This window comes from Perkinsus marinus, assembly GCF_000006405.1.
Source record: "Perkinsus marinus ATCC 50983 genomic scaffold scf_1104296931854, whole genome shotgun sequence".
Taxonomy (NCBI): domain Eukaryota; phylum Perkinsozoa; order Perkinsida; family Perkinsidae; genus Perkinsus; species Perkinsus marinus.
In genome coordinates, this window is record NW_003215631.1 from 26,064 (window position 1) to 49,066 (window position 23,003).

General features: G+C 48.0%; 7 protein-coding genes across 7 annotated transcripts; 2 read left to right on the forward strand and 5 right to left on the reverse strand.

The window, feature by feature from the left end:
* Nucleotides 1-584: 584 nt before the first annotated feature.
* Nucleotides 585-1,712, reverse strand: Pmar_PMAR019841 (hypothetical protein). Its single transcript, XM_002786117.1, has 4 exons — nt 1,542-1,712; nt 1,298-1,353; nt 1,071-1,243; nt 585-1,021 (listed from the first exon to the last, which is right to left on the reverse strand). Exons 1-4 carry the CDS (start codon nt 1,649-1,651, stop codon nt 932-934), a joined length of 429 nt encoding a protein of 142 aa, XP_002786163.1. The 5' UTR covers nt 1,652-1,712; the 3' UTR covers nt 585-931.
* An 860-nt stretch (nt 1,713-2,572) lies between these two features.
* On the forward strand, nt 2,573-2,903 carry Pmar_PMAR019842 (hypothetical protein; the record flags this gene model as incomplete). The annotated part of the gene is made up of 2 exons (XM_002786118.1): nt 2,573-2,628; nt 2,798-2,903. 2 exons carry the CDS (start codon nt 2,573-2,575, stop codon nt 2,901-2,903), a joined length of 162 nt encoding a protein of 53 aa, XP_002786164.1.
* Nucleotides 2,904-3,183: 280 nt separating this feature from the next.
* Nucleotides 3,184-3,381, forward strand: Pmar_PMAR019843 (hypothetical protein; the record flags this gene model as incomplete). Its single annotated transcript, XM_002786119.1, has 1 exon — nt 3,184-3,381. The coding sequence occupies one exon, from the start codon at nt 3,184-3,186 to the stop codon at nt 3,379-3,381; it is 198 nt and encodes a 65-aa protein (XP_002786165.1).
* A 5,030-nt stretch (nt 3,382-8,411) lies between these two features.
* On the reverse strand, nt 8,412-11,281 carry Pmar_PMAR019844 (transcription initiation factor brf1, putative). Its single transcript, XM_002786120.1, has 13 exons — nt 11,202-11,281; nt 10,986-11,144; nt 10,888-10,939; nt 10,710-10,840; nt 10,575-10,664; nt 10,439-10,490; nt 10,272-10,392; nt 10,087-10,222; nt 9,720-10,032; nt 9,471-9,648; nt 9,032-9,251; nt 8,784-8,962; nt 8,412-8,738 (listed from the first exon to the last, which is right to left on the reverse strand). Exons 1-13 carry the CDS (start codon nt 11,246-11,248, stop codon nt 8,623-8,625), a joined length of 1,794 nt encoding a protein of 597 aa, XP_002786166.1. The 5' UTR covers nt 11,249-11,281; the 3' UTR covers nt 8,412-8,622.
* A 1,149-nt stretch (nt 11,282-12,430) lies between these two features.
* On the reverse strand, nt 12,431-13,601 carry Pmar_PMAR019845 (hypothetical protein). The gene is made up of 6 exons (XM_002786121.1): nt 13,438-13,601; nt 13,273-13,384; nt 13,090-13,227; nt 12,925-13,041; nt 12,735-12,851; nt 12,431-12,676 (listed from the first exon to the last, which is right to left on the reverse strand). The coding sequence occupies exons 1-6, from the start codon at nt 13,575-13,577 to the stop codon at nt 12,665-12,667; spliced, it is 636 nt and encodes a 211-aa protein (XP_002786167.1). The 5' UTR covers nt 13,578-13,601; the 3' UTR covers nt 12,431-12,664.
* A 1,101-nt stretch (nt 13,602-14,702) lies between these two features.
* Pmar_PMAR019846 (hypothetical protein) lies at nt 14,703-15,912 on the reverse strand (the record flags this gene model as incomplete). The annotated part of the gene is made up of 6 exons (XM_002786122.1): nt 14,703-14,749; nt 15,019-15,107; nt 15,149-15,238; nt 15,282-15,365; nt 15,672-15,743; nt 15,869-15,912. The coding sequence occupies 6 exons, from the start codon at nt 15,910-15,912 to the stop codon at nt 14,703-14,705; spliced, it is 426 nt and encodes a 141-aa protein (XP_002786168.1).
* A 668-nt stretch (nt 15,913-16,580) lies between these two features.
* On the reverse strand, nt 16,581-22,328 carry Pmar_PMAR019847 (apoptosis-inducing factor, putative). The gene is made up of 33 exons (XM_002786123.1): nt 21,996-22,328; nt 21,841-21,945; nt 21,715-21,795; nt 21,588-21,666; nt 21,443-21,539; nt 21,282-21,393; nt 21,107-21,233; nt 20,976-21,068; nt 20,683-20,808; nt 20,533-20,637; nt 20,437-20,484; nt 20,250-20,389; nt 20,122-20,194; nt 19,885-20,073; nt 19,703-19,840; nt 19,588-19,658; nt 19,342-19,538; nt 19,181-19,282; nt 19,036-19,126; nt 18,861-18,931; nt 18,385-18,482; nt 18,235-18,336; nt 18,070-18,190; nt 17,946-18,019; nt 17,768-17,901; nt 17,664-17,718; nt 17,543-17,615; nt 17,430-17,496; nt 17,281-17,377; nt 17,189-17,233; nt 17,016-17,143; nt 16,905-16,971; nt 16,581-16,856 (listed from the first exon to the last, which is right to left on the reverse strand). The coding sequence occupies exons 1-33, from the start codon at nt 22,298-22,300 to the stop codon at nt 16,731-16,733; spliced, it is 3,537 nt and encodes a 1,178-aa protein (XP_002786169.1). The 5' UTR covers nt 22,301-22,328; the 3' UTR covers nt 16,581-16,730.
* Nucleotides 22,329-23,003: the final 675 nt, after the last annotated feature.

Genomic DNA, 23,003 nt, shown 5'->3' on the forward strand with positions numbered 1-23,003 from the left:
GGAATGCCAAATCTACAGTATGTTTCCACTGAAACCATTTCGTTAGAAAATGATGCAAATTATCGTGCTTGGTTTGGTACAGGCACCATTTCAAAATCATCCTAAACACCACAACCGCATTCCCATTACAGCCCAACACCACCACTACTACTTTAGCCCTTTCTATCATATCCGCCATCATTCGATGCTCGTCCTCCAATGTATTCTCTCTGTACGAGAGTGATTGTTTCCGGAGGTATCTAAGCGACAAACTGTCACATTAATATAATATCAGTAATACTTCATCTCATATTGCTTATCCATAACCACACACCCTACATAGACTCCGAAGTAGGTCATGATACACAGAGGTATGCCCGCACTGAAGACCCAGTATCTGAACCAGACTCACGCGATGACGCCGGTCTGTTATGGTACTGTTGATCAAAGCGCCAGATCCGTTTCTTGAAGAGCCTCCATTGTCGTCTCCGGAATAGCCTAAGTCCACCGAAGGCTGACGATAGCATGGTAAGCCGCTGAAGCGGCGATTCAAGAGCGAGCTATGTTCACGATTTAACAGCAAACTCAACGCAAAGCGGACTGACGCAAGCGATGTGACTGAGACGGAAGGTGCCTTCGACCAAACACAGTAGCACCGAAACTACAAAGTTAGACCCATTAGTAGCCAGTGAGTATGTGCTTTGGGTGAAGTCTCTCCGTTGCAACCGTCATCTCTTCACAGCAAACAATGCACGTGTACGCGCAATACAATGAGTGTTACGCAATTGTAGATGATAATTCAAGCGCATTGTATTGCTCGAAAAACTGTACAGGGTAATACGTGAGCCATGGAGATCGCCAACTGAAGTCTCCGTCTCCTGAACGACTCCACACTCCATCCTCCCACGAGTAGATTATTTATCATGGACTTGCATCACTCGAGTCGAACCCGTTATGCGCCATCCGTAGAACCTTTCGAGCACGCTTCATAGTTGCACCCACAAGACCGATGCTTTTGGTCGCAGCGCATACGTCGGAGCTCCTATGGCAGTTGATCGTGGAACACAATCATAGAGCGATGCGATCATTACCTCCTCCATGTACGCTCGAAGCTGTTCTCTCATCCGGTACTGTTGGAAAGATAGCTTAGGCAGCATTCTCTGCTGTTCCTGAGCTCCCTGCTGTTGACCACAGTCAACGCCGGCCAGGTATTGCGCCTTGGCGTCAGTATATTGGTCTGTATGGAGATTGTAGCTCCTAGGATCTAACAGAAATTCAACCAACCTACTGTGACTACTACTGACGGAACGACCTATACCTTCGCCAAACTCTCCAGAGGTACGCATTCTCTTCGTAGGAGGGTCGATGGAAGGCCTAAAATTCGAGCAAAACTATACACGCATCAGAGAAACGCTGCTATTATGAGCGCGACCTGTTGAGACATGGGACTGTAACACAATCCCAATACAATACACATGCACATTGACGATCACATATATCTCAATGTGATCCAATCATTATATCGACGATATCGCGAAACCTCCCTGCGTATCGGATATTACATATTCCTCGTAGCATCAGATATCCGCCGTTTGTTGGGACTAGTGGTACCCATAGCCTGGTCGCCTTCTGCATATCGGGAGTAAGCGCTTTTACTTCTTGGAAACACCATTACACGGCGGCAATCAATCAATGGACCAGCCACCGGGCCGTAAGCTCAACAAGCAAGTGCTGAAAAGAGATAAGTCAACACGTGGATATCAGCCGGCCGTTCAATCAACTTTGCTCTGCGCGATTCTGGAATCATTTCTAAAAACCGATTTTAAAAATCGTTCCCGACGTAGCGTTCAACAAACACGATTTTGAAAAACGATTCCAATAGCGATTCCGGAATTGACAGAGATAAAGCGCGAAAATAGACATCAGCAAGAATCGAACCCAGGGCCACGACACCTACTTGCCGGTGCATTATAATCTCGACTTTGAGTACATCAATGACGAATTAAACTCTCCGATTTGAGTCGTAAAACGTTATATGCCCGGTATTAGTATCCTATATACTACATATGCGACATATAATGAATTTGTGAAGTATGTGTCATTTTGGTCTAGTGGTGGAATGTTATGTTAACGTGCTCGTCATCCAAGTTCTCTGAACATGATTTTTCAAAATCGCTTCAGAATCGATTTATTGAACAGCGCGCAGATGATTAAATCTTGCGATCTCGCTTGACCTTGAAACAGCGCAACTTCTAGCAAACGACGTACACGGAGCCTCCGTGACGGAGGTACAGTCAATTACTTCGAAAAAATTTGGTTGAAACGGAAGAAACCCACTTCCTGTTAGTGGAAGCGAGAGGATCGATGATACCATTACCATCACAATCTACCGTCGAGCTCAGGCCGCATCTTTGGACCAATAAGTGACTCTCGAGATCACTCCAATTACTAGCACTAGTAGACTTTTTATTGCCATCGGCGTAAGTAGGACTATTACCAGTAGAGGAACAATATCTAGGCGAGGACATGCTTCATTGATAATTACAATAAAAACCTTTAATCGATCACAGCCGATTAATATCGACATAATGCCATGTGCAATGGAGCCCGACTTAAAATTTCGAAGGCATTGTTCGATGAGGAGTCCAAGTGCTGTCTCATTATACACTGTGTATGATACATTCGAAGTCTAAGGCTCTAATTACCGCTTGCCAGTATCTTTATAGGTTCCAGTAAGCATGGTTGGGGAGTGAATATGCGAAGTATAAGTAATATCCAGTAACTATGTTACGTTTCCGCCCCACCAGCGGTGTATCAGGGGAGATGAACTGATTGCTTGGCGCAGACCTTTCGATGAGCTGTCGAAAGGAGGGTTGATCAACGTGAACAACTTCATGAAGATAGTTAAGAACAAGGTAGCCTAGTTGACCACCCTTATTGAGACTGTCTGTATTTGTTTGTCCCCGAAATCGCTAAGTAGACTTCCATACTTGGCCAGGTTGGTAGTACAGTGCCTCCGAAGTCTCTACATACCTACGCTATGCAGCTTTGGCGAGAGTAGCTGGTTGGTGTCGCTGGCCGTGTACTGTGAGCATGGTTTTTAGATGGGATGAGGATCAGTCTAATTTTATCGATTTCGCTGAGTTCATCCACCATATGAAGTAGTTTGACACAGTTCCTCTACGGCGCTATCTAGCCGGATCTATGTTTAGAATCTTTGATACACATGTTTTGAAGAGTACTCTGCGTGAGGACTCGAAGGCAGTTGAAACTCTTGAGGCCTATAAGAATCCCGATAGTGGGAAGCTGGATGAGGACGGGTTGTTCGAGATTATGGCGGCCAACAACTTCCTAGTTACCACCACTACCGACGCCCGAATACTAGTGGTCTATAGCCACTAAGAGTCGGTGTCAGCTGCTGTGCAGGACCTACTGGCTTAAGTAGGCGACGGCAAATCATTGTCGCAAGAGCAATACCTTCGATGGACCAATGAGGATTGAACTCCATGATGTGGCTGGCTTGAGTGTCAGCAAGTGGTTTTTCCCTAGCAAATGTATGGATGCTCGTAACGTGAAGTCCTGTTGAGGATCGCATGTGATACTTCTGTTCGTCGTGTAATATGAGGTCTTCAGTGCTCATTATGAAAAGTGATACTTATGACTTTGTGGTGGTGTTTCTGAGTGATACAATCCTAGGGAGTATAGGGATATCAGCTCCAGTGTAAATCATTGTAATATATGTCGAGTCAACTGGCTGGCCGCGCAACCATCAGCGTCGCGGTCATGATGGGGATTCTTACTGCAATCACCTTAGTAAGCCATCTACCGAGTGTCAGCTCGGAAGCATTTCGCCTCATGTAGGCAGCCCGGGCGATGCGGCGTCGGTCTCGAGCTATTCACACGTCCTTGGTCGGGAAGCTCACTGTGGATGGGCCGACTTGATTTCGCGTGTATCGCAGTGTCTCGGCTTAGCACTGTTCGATGAACTATGGGCACCTTCCGTCGAATGCTGGATCGCTAGCAAAGAACTGGAGGTAAACCACCTTACGTTTGGCTCAGTTGTAGAGCACTTTCGATGCACGTAGGGGCGCAAGCTCCCTAAGATGAATGCCAAAGATAAAGAACCTATCTCATCAGTAGCTGAGAGATAGATGCATCATGCATCTACCTCTACATGAATCACCATGCATCATGCATGGTGATTCATGTGCAGGGGAATCGTTACGTAAAGTTCGTTTCAGGTTCCCTTCTATAGGACACAGACTGCATGCGAGCCAAAACAAAGTATTGACCGACTTTCATGTTACCGAGAGGTCGTTACAGCAAGCTGAAGAATGGTGGAACAAGGAAGCTTTGGTGGGTCAGTATACTAGTCTGGGAGGAGCCAGTCGAGCTTTATTATTGTAGACCACTGGCAATGTGGCGGCTGTGGTTGTATTGGAAGACTTCAAAGCCATCGCGCACATGTTGGAAGTTGGACCCGACCAGTTGGTTGAGGCTCCCAAATCTTTATTGGACAAGGTTATGTCGGTAGTTGCTAGGTTGTTCTCTATCTTGTCGCTCAGGCTCGAGTCGAATATCTAGATGAAACTTCCGTCAAGCATGCTTTTCGAAGATATCGAGATAATCTGCCGAGTTTGAAGAGTTTTGACTTTGACAACCCTCCGAGACTCGAAGATTTCAGAAAGCTGCTGAGAGCCAGCAGCAACCGCTTCCCATAATGGTGGGTACATCTTCATGGCTCATTGATAATGTCGATCGTATCAGTTACGCTCGAGGATATCAGAGCTAGTGAATTCGGGGAATAAGGCCATCGAAGATGAAGTCAGAGAACTCTTCACTGGTCATGTTGCATACTTTCCTGCACATAGGCGCCCGTCATAGTGATCACTTGCATTCGTTAAACATTACTCCTGATTACTCATTGTATAAGTGGGAGGATGTTGTATTCACGTAGCTGTTAGAACTCGTGCCGTAGTTTCTGTCAGAGTTTAATACCAGTTTCAGGATAGCTCGCTTAACTGTTTCGTGTTGTAGCAGTGTGAATCAGCTGAGATGCAGATTCGAATACGGTGATCCTATCGAGTCCGCAATCCCTATTCCAGAAGGACGTCATCAGCGGTTCGTCACTTCATTCGTGGCTTATATGTCAAGCATGCTACCGATACACGGAAGAGCGAGTTGGCATCACGTTCTCCATTGCAACGACTATGACCTCTGTCTCAAACAGGGGCATAGTCGTTGCAATGCTTGTTAATGACTCTGTTTGTTGACCAATCACTCTGTTTGTTGTACAACTCAAGTGATTAACAAGCAGTTCTTGACTTGACTTCTTGACGTATGATCAATACGGTAATCACAAAGCATACGCTAGAGTAGGAAGGAAGAGAAGTATCACAAGAATCTTAGCGTTTGATAGCTCATAACTATATCTGAGCCTTGATAAGGTTTCAGTCTGAAACACTAGTTAGTTAGTGACAAATGCTTATATTACTAATTTGCCTGAGAAAAGATACTTATTACAATACAATATTTCCTCAAAACCAGAATGGCCTGATCGATTTAGCTATTGATTGCGTGGATTGCCAATTCGGGTATGTTAAATGCTCCGTGCTGGTGATATCTTCGATAATCATGGAGTTTCTTGCACAGAATCAACCACAATATCTACGATATCCTTACCACACCGACGCATCAGTCGAAGAAAATGACGCTAGCGACCTCACCCAGTATAGGCCACTCCGTGTTGATCAAGATTCCATCACCGATTATACGGTGGAAACTTGCAGAACACACATCACCGATGATACTTGCGACACATGAGATCTCCCTTGTCAGCCACGTCTTGTTCCCACATCGCGCGCGTTTATTCTCGACCTGCAACTCTCTAGTCCTACTCTCTTGTGTCTTGCCTATCGCTGGTTAGCGATCAACCTTGCGGGATTGTGATAGCACTGTCCGCTCATTCTGGCATCATTTATATTTATGCAAATGATGAATGAGGTTGAACTGTATTCAACGGTTAAGATAGCCAACTCTGTCTGACGTGTCACATGTCCCAGTTGCGTTTCTGTAGTGCGTTCCACTAGCTTGGTAACCAATTCGCTCTCCTTCTATCGGACATCGGTTATCCGATATCGTATCATCTCTGACTCCTGCTTGTATTTTCTCGAATCGTTAATATCCTCGCAGCCACGTAACAATAGCGGCTCCATGACTCCATTTGAGCTCGTTATTGCTATGAGATAATATGCGGTGTGGGTCTGACGACTACTGATCCCTACTAGTAACCTTGACTCAAACCTCCAAGTCGCAGAAAAAGTGACAAAACCCGAATGAGTTTATTGGTTTCGGATCTTGATTAGATCTTCGTGCAAGCCGCGTATGCCTGCTGTTGGGTTTTGTAAGCTTTGCTGCGGAAACCAGGACGACCCTATGATAACTCGGAACAAAACATTTACTGAAATGACAACCGACAATTTATACTTCAACCCGGTTTCGCGCTGCATCAGGCTCGCACATTTCGTGGTGCTCGATGACTCTGAAAATCATCATGAGGATGCCAATAATTTAGATGAGCAGTACCTTCGTGCAATACATCTGCTGTTGATTATCGGTAAGAAATACCAGCAAACACCTAGAATTGAGGTGTCTAAGCAACAATGGGAACGGGAGATTACCGAGGAGCACCCCAAAACTGCATCCTAGAATTATCTGCAACACCGAGTGGTCATTGAGTTGTGCCCTGCTCCACGGAACAGGGAGGAAGACGATGAGAATGATCAACGCATACCTGGGAAAAAGCCGTACCTGCTCGAAAACCTCGCTTAGAATACCAGGACCAGGCGCATACCATTCTGGACAAACTAATATTGTTGAATTCCACTGTCCTCCACCTCAACGCTAAATCGCTTGATTCCAGGCTACCGCAACGCAGTAAAAGCAATACCATGATAGCCGTGGACATCAAAGCATGTCCAGATGGCATTCCACACCTGCAGCAGTATTCACGGGACCTCAAATACCGATGCTCACGTTATGTGGCACGATCCTCTCGGACGTCCCATCGCCGCAATTCTCTTTGCGATATTCTGCACGGCCCACGATGAGAAAAAAAGTACCACTAACTGAAGTCAGGCCCATATGAAGCTTGAGATGTGATATCGTTATCTCACTTCGAACCATAACTTGCTACGCTTCACTAATGCCGCACCAACAGCGAAGACCAGGAAAGCAAACAAGACGCTAGAATAGACTGAAGGCAGCAGCATCACACTTCGAGTTTCTAGGACACTGTTCATCACATGCTGCAATATAGTCCGCCGGTACTGGACTATTCGGCCATGTGAATGATGAGAATGGCAAAGTGATGACCTTGCCGTAGGGACAATTGTCTGGGCCTGATAACACCATGGTGCATCGCGAATGGAATGTCGTCGGTTGTCGTCCTCACCTAGAACAATCGCCCAATCAGGGACACATGCTGCTCGATTTATATTGGTTGGAGAATCCCACACTATGCTAGATGAAAAATTAATTGACAGGCATCAACTGAGAAGCAAGTATGATCACATAAAGCACACAACTGAGAAACCTTCCACAGCACACTGTAAGAGCTACACACTCTAGAGCATAAACTGGTAGTCACAACGCAAATCATAGAAATAAAATGTGATGGGAAAACGTCAGACACCTCACTGCTCTCGTCCCAACCATCAGCATGATATAGATATTCCTCTATGATGATCTCGACGGGCCGCCATCAGCTTCGTTCACTGAAACTATTCCGCTGGATCGTCCAAGTATCTCTCGACTGGCGGCACGCCCTCCAAGGCAAGTCAGGCATGCCATTCCAGGTGGCTTACGATTTTCGGAACCGCCGCGCGGAGGGGCTGACTACAATATCACTTCTCGAGACTCCCGACTGAGAGTCTACTGCTAGAGCATGCCGCAATGAGGTCATACCACCTCTGAGTCGATCAAGCCTCCTGATAACTAGTATCGAGTCCGAGACCGGCTGAGATCTCGGAGATTCAACTATGGACTCGTGGGATGCGGCTAACGGTTACCAATCGCTGCAAGTGCTGGCGGAACATTCCATCACATTAACTGATGAACATCACATTGGGTGCTGACGGAACGATTGATACCAACTTCTTCAAGATCCGAGGAACCACATGAGAGACGATCAGAAAGTTGTTCAGTACCCGAACGGGACCGAGAGAACCGTCTAACAAACACAACGAACACATCGATAGCATCGATAGTCCGATTTTCTACCTGAGCAGCATTCCCATGCTGCCTTCCCCGTTTGCTTCGTTATCACACTTAGACAGGAAATCAGCGGCTCGGTTGATGTACGCATCAGCTGACGATGACGTCCTAATACCATGTCGATCTATCGTCTCTCCCCTGTGCGCAACACATTAGCGGAGCGAAAGCGGATACCCGCGAGATGACGTTGTGATAGTCAAGTAACAAGGATAACAAGAGTACAGTTCAGACGTAGTCCGGTATGACTGAGAAAGCTATACAGCGAAGTGGAAGCTGCAAATAGGAGCTCAATAATACAAAACGGTAATAACGATTCTGATTCGGCTAGTATCTGACACGGATTAGGAGCTTGTCTGGACGGTGATGATGCTAATTCTTGAAGAGCTCCTCCAGCGCTGACATGTTGACGCGATTGCTCAGCGATCGAGCTTTCTTTGACAGAGCCATTTGAGTCGCCTCCAACGCCGAGTCCGCTGGTCCCATGGCTGAGAGTAGAAAACTATTCGGAGGTTCACTCTACTCTGCCTTACGAGCCGAATGGATCGGACGCTTCCTAGGTTTGTAAGTCCCATTCCGTTTAGCTTCATCCTCGGCCCTCCTCTTCGCTTTCCGCTGCTCATCTCTTATAGCCCATTCCATTAGGTAGGGCTTGTTCCACTGATGCCAGATGGCCGATTTTGCCTCTGACTCCTCTGGCGTCAGAAGGTACCTAACCACAAAATGAGTCCCTCAATCCGAGCACCAGAATAGACGCTCTGTCCCTTCCTGTCACTAATACCCTTCAATTTCGGAGTCGCTGACATCAGATATAGACTCCTCATCTTCCTCCAGTGGCCGCTTATTCTGCTTAGCGTCCTCTTCCAGCAAGCTGCTTGGATCCGCGTCTTCGCTAGCTGCAGCAGTCCTTCCCGCCACTGTATCCAACTTCGCGATGAGTTCACCATCGGTCTCAACACCCGAAGAAGATGTTGACCGTAGAGCATTGTACAGCTCATCCACTAAAAGGTACGTGATATTAACGACTTGTGCGGCGGAGTTCGCTACATGCTCACATGCACGTGATCAATTCGACTACTATCCGAGCATACCTACTTTCTTATCGACAAGCATGGTTTTTGATGAACATGCACTTATTTCTCGAGTACTGCTCATAACTTCTGTAAGATTCCCCCTAGACACCGTCCCGGGGACGGCGCCCCATGCCCCAGATGTACTACATTCTGGCAGCTCTCCCTCAGTCGTGCCCTCCGCGGGATCGCTACTGCTGCTACTGCTCGGGTTCGCCTGGCTGGACCCTGCTTCGTTATGATCCATATCGGTGAGTTGAGGATGTTGAACTTCTGGCTCTCCATTTTCGAGGCTCTTCTGAGTCCCCAGAGGCTTCACTGGAATAATCTGAAGGCATCACATCTGCCAAACATGATATTTTCACACGACAAAGGCTGAGCCTCTGGAAGAAAACTCACGATTTTAGACTCATCCTTCAGTGGTAGCCCAAGCAGCTTCATCTTCTCCTCCTTGATCCTGTTGCGCATCTGAGTGATGAGGTCAGGTGTCCAGCTAAGAATAGGGACACAATCAGATATTACCAAGCTCGGTGGTAAACTAGTAGTGGCGCGAGCCTCCTCGGGCAAAGCCATCTGCAGCTGGCCATGGGCACCGGCTTCCTGGACAGAGTCCCCACCAGGTAACGTACCATCAGCTGGGTCAGGAGCGTTCTCCAGCGACTTGAACTGCTCCGTCGTTAACGCAGCGGTCGGAGTGTGCTTCAGCTCGTAACTATCAAAGTGAAGCAAATCATTCCCAAGAATACTGCCATGTCCCAGTTATCACAGTCGTCTTTTCAGAGTAACTGCTCCTATCCGAACAACTCCAGCAACTGAGTTTGCAGTGACATCCTCAACTCCATGATAACGAGCTGCGATTAGGAGCGCTGCGCCACAAAGGCCAGTTGGACGGCGACCAGTACCTTTCAAGGGAAACATTTATCTCCGGCGGATAGCGGAGTACTATAATACATATCCAGTCTCGGCTCATGAGCTGTATGAGTCGAATAGCGGTATGCACAACTTGATTCTGTTTATCACCAAGTCCCAGATGACTGGAAAACCTCTCCATGAACATGGACGGGTCTATGACCTGCCGATGCGATGTGAGCACCTTAATATATATGTATATCATTTACTGGAATATCCAAAACCTTGTCGAGACTAAGCAGCCGTACGAGCTTCATGTACCTTGCAAGAACTGCTATGCAAGAACCCTTCTCCATTAACGTTACTCGTGAGACCGAATACATGGAAAGTTATATCGAGTACTACATCTGTCCGATCTCCCTGACACTGATATGGAGGACATCGCTGAAGTCAATGAGAAGATAAGGTGTCCGATCACGACGGCATACGATATATCTAAGACGTAGACTTCAACTAAGGTACATCTCTGTAGATACTTACAGGCAAGCAGCAGCAACAACCGACGTCTTCCGGCCAGCGGTAAAGTTTCGTTGAGCAGCCAAGGAAAACAGTCGTTTGGCTTCATCCATCGTACTCGTGGGGAGCTCTAGCCGATTACCAATCCATTCAATCTAATCATGAGCAAGGTTAACGCAGAAAACAAAGGTAAATTCCTCACTCTGGTAGAACCTCTCTGGAGGGTCAACAGTCTCGAGTTCTCACTCGAGTACCTGACCATAACAGTCTAGAACGACTACTCCAAGCTCACGTGATTACCCTCCTCTGCGACCACCCCCACCCAGCCATGGGACGGATTGCCCATTAACGCCCGTCCGGTCACCACTTTGAGTGAAGCTCAGCTCACAGACGACTCTGTTCTCTTCGAGCACCTCACCACACCCCAGACACACTGTTTGTCCCGTCCGGGAATCCGTCCTGAATGAGAGCAAAAGAGAGTAACAAATCGACACCATTACATTACACCCACATTACTCTGAGTCTAACGATCCGCAATGAGGGCAGCCTGCTGTTGTTGCCATAGTTCAAGTAGAGGCTAGAAAGAAGACAGTACTGTGAGCTCGAATCAAGTGCACATTGCCAGGAGCGCATGATATTCCTTGTCGTCAAGCACTACCACACCCTCACGGATTCCTCAAATCCTTCGCTCAAACCGTTTCACATTTTCATCGAACGGCTTCTCTCATGTGTGGCGCAACATATTCCGAGTTGTTGCTCCTCTTCACACCATCGGAGATAGTGACACTTCTGGAAAACTCTAATTTACTTTTCCACACCATGCAATCCCTACTCAGACTGCCATCCCACTAACGCAACCGCGATATATAAAGAAGTGATCCATCTCGGGCTACTCCTCTTCAAGTGACCGGCTTCTGCCTGTTTCGATTGTGTCATGACTCCCACACTTATGACCAACCGCCAAGGCGTGTCATCTATTCTGTGCGTACTCCGTAGAAAAAAGTTGCCACACAGACGAGAACTGATTGGACCTAGGTCGCCACAATATCTCATGCTACCGATATCAGTCGACTCAGTTAAGGACAACGGAGAGGTCACCCGGTAAGGCAAACGCATGGATCAGGCCTGGCTCACACCCTCCCGGGAGTACAGTGGCCACACTGCTCAAATTCTACCGAATCAATCCCACTGCGTACTACAGAATGCGGATACTGAACTCGTCGGTCTTTCCGCCTCCCTCGCAACCAATCTATGGCACTCAACGTTTCTACCGAGCCGGTGGCTCAGATCCTATGTGCTACCGATACAAGAACGCTCGAGCGGCCTATGAATCCGACTCCGATAAACGGATAACCTTGAATCGGACAGGAGATAAAAGAACCAGGTGCATGAAGAGCGACGCCAGTCTCATTTTCCGTACAACCTTCTTTTGCAGAAGCTCAAGGACTTCATCACATATAACAGCGTTCGTTGAGTCCATTGTTCATATGAAACCCAAACAATCTTCCAAGCATCTAAACCTCTGAGCTTTCCGGCTACCCATAACGCAGAACGTTTCAAGCAAAAGAAGATCGAACGAGACCTGTCGTACGAGAATAGTATCCAACAGTTGACAATGTGGAGAGCGGGATGGGAGCAAGTATCACTCTTCTACGACTTAATCCACCTCCAGACCTTCCAAGACAAGTTCACAGTCTAATCACGTGTACAGTACGGGGTATCGACACTGCCCAAGCATCTATGAACTCTCTATGAAACTATGGATCAGTGGAAGTCGCGTCGAGTATAGAGAAAATAACAAGAGAAGTACAAGGGAACTCAGAATCGTAGTAGCGACTCCCAACGAGCAGTGATAGGGATCGTTAAAATTCTACCAGTTTTTCTACCAATACTAACCTTGGCTGGTGGTATCGGATTACTACTCAGTAAAGTGATTTATAGGTAGAAGATAAGCAGCAGTTTATCCGCATATACACCGGTTAGCTCCCATGCTGAAGGAGAATCCAATATCAATACACATGAAAGTAACACCGAGCGTCACACTCCTACCTTCTTCTTAGATCCTGGAGGAGCTGGAACTCTAGGGGCTGGTCGATTCTTGCTTGATGCTGGGATTGGTAGCTCAACACCGGTAGAAATTGGGTCCCCCAACTTAGCCAAACGCACCTGATGATGATAAATGTCCACAACAAGACTTCTCTGAAGACGAGTAGAAATCATGCCTACGACCAGGTACTACCAGTTTGTCGATATTAGCGCGGCACTTCGGACAGCATGCTCCACCAACGGCCTCGTTGCTTGCGATATGGAGGGCGCAAGGCTCACATAGACCGCCATGACAGCATGGCAGAGTTACCTGGACCAAGCAGGAGCATTACTATAATTCCGACAAGGAAAACACTACAATGTCTCCGGGATTATCCAAGCAGACTGCGCACGGTGGTATTGTGTTGTCATCAGGTCCGCTCGGCTGAGGATACGTTCTTCCATTGTTAATGTCGGGTAGCGCGAAAACTGTCGAACTGTGCCTCAGTAGGCGTATCTGATACCGTCTTAACTATTAACCCTGAGGGAGAAAGAAATGTACCTCGTTATTTGGAGTCGGTTCAACGGTGCTCAGCCTTCGCTCACCATTACCATATCGATGGATTCTATTAACTGACCGACACGTACCACATACAAATACATTAGCATTGTACCTGTGGAGGAATGTACACTGCTCAAGAAACTCTTTACCCATCGACCGCCCTACCCGACTGGATTGAGCTGATGGCAGACATTGCATGCTGTCGTGTCACCACCGACTGGCTGATCGACCACAGGCACCGAGTTGACGTTCTTCTTCCGTTTAAACTTCCCGCACAGAGGCCCGCATGAAAGTTTACTTCCCATCGGTTACGAACAACTAAGACAACTACAAGAATAGAGGTAGGCAAGAGAAATCCTTGTAGATGTAACTCGTCTGCGGGGGAGATATTAGCGAGCACGCAAGTACATAGGTCATCCTGGGTGAATCATCTCTTTTCTACAGCGATATTTCGAGACCCCATGATAGTATCACTTCTCCCCTTCTTGGGCCATGCTCAATGCTGTGCGACACGAAGGACCGATGAACACGAAGCAAAGAATCAGTACGAACAGAGCAATCGTGCACAAGTGTAGTGGCGATATCGCAAGATTTCTCAAGTGCTCAAGATTTTTTTAAAACCCGGAACCCGTGACCTGTGACCCGTGACCTGACCCGTGACCTGTAACCCTTCTAACCCGTGACCTGTGACCCGTGACCTGTAACCCTTCTAACCCGTGACCTGTAACCCGTGACCTGTAACCCGTGACATGTAACCCTTGTAACCTATGTCCAATGACTCCGCGCCAGTTGCGCGCGCCAGACTACAACTGGCCAAAGCTAACAGAATTACTTAAAGAGGGATTAGCAGTATCTGAGCAGGGATTGAGGGTATGCCTCTTACAGACATCTTGCTGGGTGATTCTCAGTAGGCCACAAACAGTACAAACACAAATGATGACTTCGATACCGCGTAGTTGCGGAGCGAGTAAAGCGAGCAGACTTCTACTATAAGCTTTTTCTGTGAGTTTGTTCGTCCGTTCAAATCACTTCTCTACGATTCTACCAGCTGAGCTCTCCAGGCACTTACCATAAGCTGGAGCGTAATACATGAACCTTGCGGAAACTACGGAAATGCACTCATTCACACCATGCATCGTGTCTTGGTGAAGACTGTGGTGCGGTCTCGCTATCTGGAAACGTAGAACGTTCGGAAAGATATCCGTGTCTGGAATCGAACCCGCTGCCATCACGAACAATCTGAGCTCCGTTCATTCGGTTAGCGCATGATGAATGGATATCCAAGTCCAAGAGCCAACTCGAGCGTATCTACTCCAACTTGCACCTCTGGAGGGATTCTCAAATACTGCCGATTGAAAGGGAACAGAATCGGTATCAGGCGTAGGTAGCATGCCAGGGACTTGCTGATGCATTTTTGCTCGTCCTTCGTATCAATGTGGTACCTTCTGTTCGATCATCTCGTTTGAGTCATTCGCGTCTAACGACCCGATATAATATATCATTCTCAAATCGAGATTCTCGATCCGGCCCAGCCAAGTGTACAGTTCATTAACAAAACAGTCTACAGTGTGAAACGTGGTAATCAAACTCATCAGAATCATTGAGGTAGGTTAATTTATGCGGAATGATGGCTCGACGCGGTGGGTAGGACCGGCCTGGTACAAAGGGGGCAAATGCTCGAGTGTTGTCTGAGCCATTCTGAAAAGGAGAAGATAATCCTTCGAACTCGGCGGTTCTGTGACTCACCATTGACACAGTCGTCATGATACACGTGCTTGCATGGTAAGATTTGACATAAGTCTGTTTCCTTGAAGTAAGCCAAGCATATAGCACAGCTGAGAAAAAATGTCTCGTGAATAAGGCTTAACGCCCCTACCTCTGTTCGTTACGACAATCAGAAGGTACCTTGTCATATGACGAAAGTCGCGACTCTCGTTGTCTTCTTAACTCCTCCATCCCAACGGCGCTATATCAATGATGACCTTCAATATCGTAGGCTATAGACTTACTTATGTTCTACGGTCTTGCGAAATTCTCTCAAGTGATTCATCCCTGCATTTCTAACAGCACGTCGCGCAGCGAACCACACCATCCTGAAAGAACTACCGCTTGAATACAGTAACCTATCAATCATGGAAGTGGCAACCATTCACAGAGCATTCACACGGCCTCTCACTACTGTATTCCCCTTGAAAACCTTGAGATCACGCAGCTACGGGTGGAGAACTACAAATGCCATCCACAATCACATGTAGAAAGATAGCTCATCTATAACTCTCCAAAGCAGATAAGTCCTCAAGATGGTTTCGACTACTTCAGCCCAAGAAGTTTCCGGCCCAATGCTGAACCTACGACAGTTATCCGCCATCTGCATACGCTGAGAGTAGATTTGGACTCACCAGATACAAATGGCGAACAGTCCAACATGAGGAGCCCGCCGGAGAGCAATTTTCCATAAAGGAGATCGTGGCCTGAAGGGGATAATTTGGGATGAAACGGAGGAGTAACGCCAATCCACAGAACCACGCATGATTGGAACGCGAATCATCGAGCTATTCGATGATGACAACCACCTCGTGACATGATAAATACCTACTCTCTAGCATCTCCCTCCATCCCGAGATCCAGAACGATAATCATCATAGAAGTAGCAGAAGAGCTGACAGTAGGTGAGGATGTATTGAGCGTCTAGATTCTATGCTTAGCGAATCCCTAGTAGCGATTATTCATAACTTTTCCCAGGAAGCGATCCGGAAGGTTGTGGTGGTAATCCCCAACATCACCAAGGTTGTTATGAATCCCCCACGAGAGGGATTTTCCCTTTTAAATTCCAGTGACGTCCCTCTAACATGGACGCTTCCTCAGATACGATACCCCCAATATGTAGAATTCGCTGTGCGTCATCATCCACATGAACCAATCATCGTGCCACGTCAGCGGGTGGATGAGAGCCGCCTCTAGATGCAAGGGAGGATGTTACAGCTACTTGCAATATCTCCGTTGAGCCATAATCGGCTACACGCAGAACCGTCGATGACAGATAGGTCCGAGAGGAGTAATTCTTGAAGTGGAATTCGAGTTCGAAGATATCCAAAATGAAAATGTTGAACTCCGATACACACTCGCACTGCCGAATCTCAGCGAGTAAAGCTGGAGGTACGTGCAGCTCGATCTCAGACCCAACGGGGAGGTCACCAAGATCGTGTTACTACAGATTACATGTATCGCCAGTCTGCCGGATCAACTAGTGATAGCCTCTACCCATTACCCGAAAATTGTCGACACCAAGCGCAACAATGAGCCCCAACCACGAACAAAACTACGACCACTCTAGCAACAAATGACGATGCGCCACATACTCATCAGCGACAAGACATGTAAAGGGCTGTGTACTCAGTGATATCATGAACGTTTTCACTAGAGAAATTACCCAGATTATCGGCAGAATGCTGTGATTCTCAGTGATGGCCGATCTTTTCGGCAGGATCTAGTCTGTAGAGATGCGGTTCCGCCTTCCTGGCCAAGTGCCATTGCTTGTCAACAAAGAACTGTTCACTCTTCAGCTGAGCCGCTGGAGCAGGAAGCTAATAGCAACACGGAAATAATTCGAGTCAAAGAGAGACCCTTACTACCCCAGTAGTTACTCCACGCAAGTGGCCGAGTGTTATCGCCATATGGATGATATCTGGACGCCGATACCTGCACTAACACGGTCACTGCTGTCACACGATGATGAGGCTTACATTCTCGGCGATGAGCCCAGCTCTTGCTGGACTATGTTCTCTAGAGCCGTGTCAGCTTGACCTTTAGGCCAGTTCGGGGGCTTCCCCACATAAGTGCCGGCAGTGGCCATCATCTTCTCTTCGTTAACCTTGAAAGCTGCTCACCAAAGATTCTCAACATACTCGAGACTCACAGTGTTGCAATCCCCAATGGCAAAGATGTTCTGATGTCCAGCCACCTGAGATTCCAACGATTATCAGCCGTTGCATCGAGGGAGACTCTCACGTGAAGGTAGTCATCGACTTTAACCCGTCCACGTTGATCGAAAGTATCATCAGAAAAACCGGCACTGTCACGGAGCCAACTGGTGTTGGGTTCTGACCTTTCATACGAGAAGCATCGCCAACCAGCCTCCCGTAATGATGTAGACCTACCCCGTGCACCAGAATATCAGGTCAGGATTTGCTGAACTTCCGTCAGAGAAATGAACCACGCCGGGCTCTATGGAGCGAGAATGGAAAAACTTCGACATCAAAGCTGCAACTACTTTTGAGGAAAGGTTTGCCCTTGAACTGTTCTTTAGTAATGCTCTTGGTGGTGACCCCAGATCGAATATAGACCTGTCACATAAATACATCAACAATGCAGAGCCGCTCAACGTTGACTACACCAAGCTCCTTTAATTCAGATTCGACTTGGGAAATAAACTCCGACGGTAAAAACCTGGGAGAGGACAGGTTCGCACACCGAGAAGAAAATATTAACTGCCTACCCTTCGTGGCCCTTGGGAGCTCCAGGCTGGAGGATTCGGTTCCCCTTCGTGATGATACTCAGCTTCTTGCTGGGATACTTCTGGTTTATTTCCCCGATAATCTCAATAGCCACAGGCCCACCACCAATGAACATCTACATGCAAACGATACCGCACCCCACAACAGTCACCGCTATACTATGTCTTTCGCCTCCTCAATGGCTCTGGCGGTTTCCTCGTAGAAGTCGAGAATCTGCTTGGTCATGGTGTGTGCTAATAGGAAGAACTATGATCCTATAGTCCGAACCTGGCCTGAGACTTACTGACGGGAGGATCAGCAGGGCCACTATTGACGGCGCCAGTAGCGATGACCAAATAGTCATAAGGAACGGTTTGACCACCGTCCACGAGTACAGCGCTATTTGCTACATCGAGTCCAACCGCCTAGGAGAGGTCCATACCCACGAGCACCACAAAGCTAGTATTACAGGTTTAAAAATCTGCTGAACGTTCGACTTGAACAAGGTATCCTGAGGGATGACCATGTGCTTACCCCACTCTGGTCGGACGCAAGCACGGACCCCACCAATCTGAACAAGACCTGGAATGGCAGGTCGTGACGATGGCGCAACTCTCACCTTGTGCACCAAACCAGCATAGCGCGCCTCGATTTGTGTTACTCCCGCAAAAAGATCTTGTGCCAACATGGTGGCGCCTTGTCCAGCATAGCCTCCACCTGATTGTTAATCATCGTGCATCGTGAGATGAATCCGAGAAGCTATTTTTACCAACAACGACCAGTTTTTTGTTCGACTGAAAATTGCGCGGAACCACGCTGAACATGCTCCCCATGCTGGGTGAGAGTAAGAAAAATAAAACTGCCGAAGCGAAAGGAGTATCAATCCGTAACTCAATTATATTATATCTGAGACAAAATAGAGGATTTAACACCATAAGGGAAGCAGTACAGAGTAATCATACGATCTGAGATAAATCGATCAGAGTGGATCTATACCGAACCTGAAGGGTGCTAATGATGAACCACATATCAACTGCCATTCTCCACCTCCTCTGTGTCGTATTATACCCGACCCCGACTCGCTCGTAACGTTACCAAGACGGTCTCGATCTTGATGCATTCGCTCAATTTCAGCCCGGAAGGTCTGCACATATATCGGCGCGTAACTAGCAAAGACAAAGCTGCCCATATCACAGTATCTCAAGCAATGAACCGATTGAGCCGAGCATTGAATAGCCGTCTGATGAACCAACTGGTAGTACACACTTACACACACATATGGTCCCCGACGAACGACAAGAAGACTTGTAAGAGCTGTCGCATCTTGCCTTCAACCAACGCTAGCGTCCATGGCTGGCTTCCTGGCAACATGAGAACATTCGAGATTTCCTCACACCACGATGGTTGGTTATCACCTAGGCATCCACGAGGTAGTAACAGCATTGCAAGACGCTCCCGTGCAGCTTCCGTATTAGCGGGTGAGTCGCGTGCAAGAGGTGTCCTCGGACTTTTCGGAACTGAGTCGTAATGACACCCTCGTTCCATCTTCCTCTCCAGTGCAGCAACATCGTTCTACCTTCACCACCACTATCCGATGCAGTAGCAGCCTCAGTACTTCCACTGGCCGTCGAGGCTGATGTAGCCCCGGACACACGGGACGAAGGTTCACCCGCTTTCTCGAGTGCAGCTTCGAACGACTTCTGAACCCTCGAGGAAAGCAGTCGTATAACCGCAGTTTGTTGAGTCGACGGCTTCTCAATATCTCGCTGACATCTGACGAAGCCCACACTCCACAGGAAACGAGCAAATGAACCTCAGTCACCCGTTGAGTGCAACGATCATCCTGTCAATCTTGCCATTCTCAATCAGCTCAGTCCTGATGTCCAATCCAACCTGGTATCAGTGCCTTACACGGTCCAATGGTTACAGCTTTCTACCTCAGACATTGCGGTGATTATCTCGTGCAGCAGCTCATCAGAGGTCGTCTCGTCATGCTGTGACTCCGAACTACTTTCCCCTGGAGCCCTATTGGCCTGTCTCCCAGGAAGCTGCTTTTCAGGGAGCGTTGCCAGAACCTTGAGATAGAGACATCAGCCAACCAAGACCCGTACAGTCCTACACTCTTAGCCTCAATAACCCTCCAGAGTCTTTCGAACATACGTGTCATGACTGCAACATTGGTCGTGAGTTTTGACGATAACTTGAATTGGTGCAGAACAACAGCGATCGCAGCAAGCTCAGCCGTGGCCATCAACTCGTGAGCAAACTGGATCAAACGCGAAGTATCGGGTCTCAAAGGTTCAGGTATCTATCGCGTACGAACAAGTGACTCCCTGAACGCGAGAAGCTCCACTACCTCATGGCTGTCATGCAAGGTCTCCTTGTCAACGCCATGGCAGCATAACTCGGCTAGTTCCAAGAGGAGTAGTCTGACGGATGAGCTTACTATAAGAAGAGCTCACTCTCACATATCGTCGAACTCACCGGCCCGCCAGTTGATGCATGAGTGCTTCCGACTGCAGACTAGCTTCCACAATACTCTGCGCGTTGTCACCGAGTTTCAAGAGGCCATTACGAAACATTTTCTTTGACGCGGACAGATCTACCACGCCGACATCAATCATCTGACGAACGCCTTGACCACGGCAAGATACGATCATCAACGTATTACCCGCATGAAATGTTCAAATTCAAGTTGTCTCCTCTCCTTCATCGAGACCTGTATAGCAGCGCGATTCAGCGAGTGCGCTCCAAAGCGTCGTGATACCTGTGTAGTCCTGTAACTCTGCAGCTCAGCCTCTAAAACGTCACACTGCTCGAATAGGAAAGACAGAGAGTCAACTATCTCCTCGTGGAACGCCTTCATAGCATCCTGAATATAGACTAACTCGCAAGATACTAGTGCGACAACTTGTACCTCGGCAGAACCGTATTCGCTGAGGGATGGCTTCTTCATTATATCTTCCTCGAACCATTGAACAGTTTTCTTGTGTGATGCCGGGGACTCCAGACGATACAACATGTCTACCACGACTCTGAGCACCTGCGAAGACGATACTATAACGAGCAACGTATCGCCCCTAACCCAGTGGTCGTTGATGCTTTAGGTATAATACTGAACCGTTTCTAATCATGCCACGATCATACAGAACTGCCATGATGTTTCGGAATGAGCAGAGCGAGTGTCTCAGAACGCAATCTACTATTTACCTGCACGAATGTCTCCCGGTCAAACGCTTGATGTTCTATCTGCTGCTTGAGAAGCTCCAGGTCCAGGCGAGAGGCGAACTCAGTCTGCCTTGCCTGAAATACTAGGCACTGATGAATACCACTAAAAATACCAGATCCGCTCGGACTTGGGGCAAAAAACTGCACATTCTCGACCGTAGCTCCGACAACCTGGCGAAAACGAAGGAGTAATCTGGGGGCCGCTTCTGCAGGTCTTCCCTATGCAAATCCCAAAATGCCCTACAATGAGAACAAACGCATGAGAACAATGCCTCACGACTGCATTACCTTTTGAAGGTCCTGGCGAGTCTATCGGCCATCTCCTTCTCCTTATCGTCAGTGAAGGCCTGATTCATATACCCAGAGACACCGGACCATGTCAGCTCCGGGCATGTTCGAACTGACCGGACGTTGAACAATACGCGAATGCAAGGCTCGCGAAGACTCACGAGTGTGGTAGAACAGCCATTCACTGGTGACGAATGACAGGGCATTGGATAGTTGTTTAACGTTGCGAAGCCCAGACTCTCCCATTCGGACATGTACCTCACGAAAAGGCAACGTTATATGAAGTCGTGCCTATCGTTGAGGTACCTCAGCGATCAATGCACGCAGACGATCGACCATATCAGCTGGTGGGTACTGACCATGGGCTGCGATATTGCGTAATAAACTGACATCAGCCCCATAGCAGTTCACCTTGTGTCCACCTTTCTCCTACCTGTCCACCTCGTCGACCAGCTTCTGCTTACTCCGTTTCAAAGACCGTGACTCGTCCAGAAGGCTTCCACCCTGACGTATGCTGCACAAAAATAAAACACCGATCAACACTTCGAGCTAGTAGTACTTAGTCGCAGCTCCAGTAACCTGTCCATTCCCACTCTCACTGGAGGAATTATCAAACTCGGTCTTCAATTTCGAGCCGCTCGAAGTTGTAGGTGCACGCTCTGACCTAGGGCCGAGAGAAGCCTGTTCGGTTCGTGCGGTGAAAACAAGCACTACTCTGTCAGTTTGAGCTCATCTGGTGCTTCGAAAATTTTACTTGCGGAAGGAGGTGCCTCAGCTTCATCCGGGGAATCACTTTCTGTCGTCGATGGGCCTTTAGGTGGACCCGCAGGAGTGTTCGCTGCTGCCTGGTCGCCGTCGTTCTGGTTGGTGCCGCAATCACTTTCATTTTCGAAGTCCTCCCGATGACCACGATAAACCCTATAGGCGCCGTAGCCAGCTGCAGCTACTAAACAGACGGCACTGGTAATCTTAAGAATCGTCTGCAGGTCTGAGGCAGCAGAGGAGCTCCTATGAGACATAATACCGATACGGATAAGGACAATAACTGAGCAGCCACCACTAGCAAGTCCTGCTAGTAACCACTAGTCTTCAGCGAGCGCTAGTCTCAAGTCGGGTTAGACAACTTAAGTATTGGGATTGATTGTTGCCAACGTGAGAAGTCAACCATATCTTACGCTCTACGCTTCCCTTCCCTCACGTTTTGCAGTCAGCGCACGCCTTGAAATGTGATCTACTGTCTTATCATTGGGTGCTCGTGAGGGTCCTATGACTCCTATGTGTCTTAGCTCCTAACGTTTGCTGAAGTAGACAACTCGTAATAATGTCGGCAACATCAGCTGCTGACCGGGTAGGTGGCAGCTCTCCAGATGGAGCTCATTTGGACGACTGGGGAAGCGTGGATGGTAAACCAGTGGAGGAAGAATGCGCCGAAACGATATCCGACACTAGTTCGGCATAGGGGAGGCTAGATAAGTAGCGATAGAGATGATCAGGTATTGGATAAGGCGGCGCGAAGCAAGAACAAGAGAAGCCTATCGGTGGTGGGCACGCTGACCCTGCTGCAACTGCACAGCGGAAGAGACAACTTTCAACAGTCTGGTGAGGGACGCCTGGTGGGAAGCAACGCCTGGTGAGGGACGTGTTGGAACGTATCCGCCTATCGGAGATAGAGTACAGGGGGGTAAAGATGGCTGGACACCGCAGAGCCGTGAGTGATAGCGG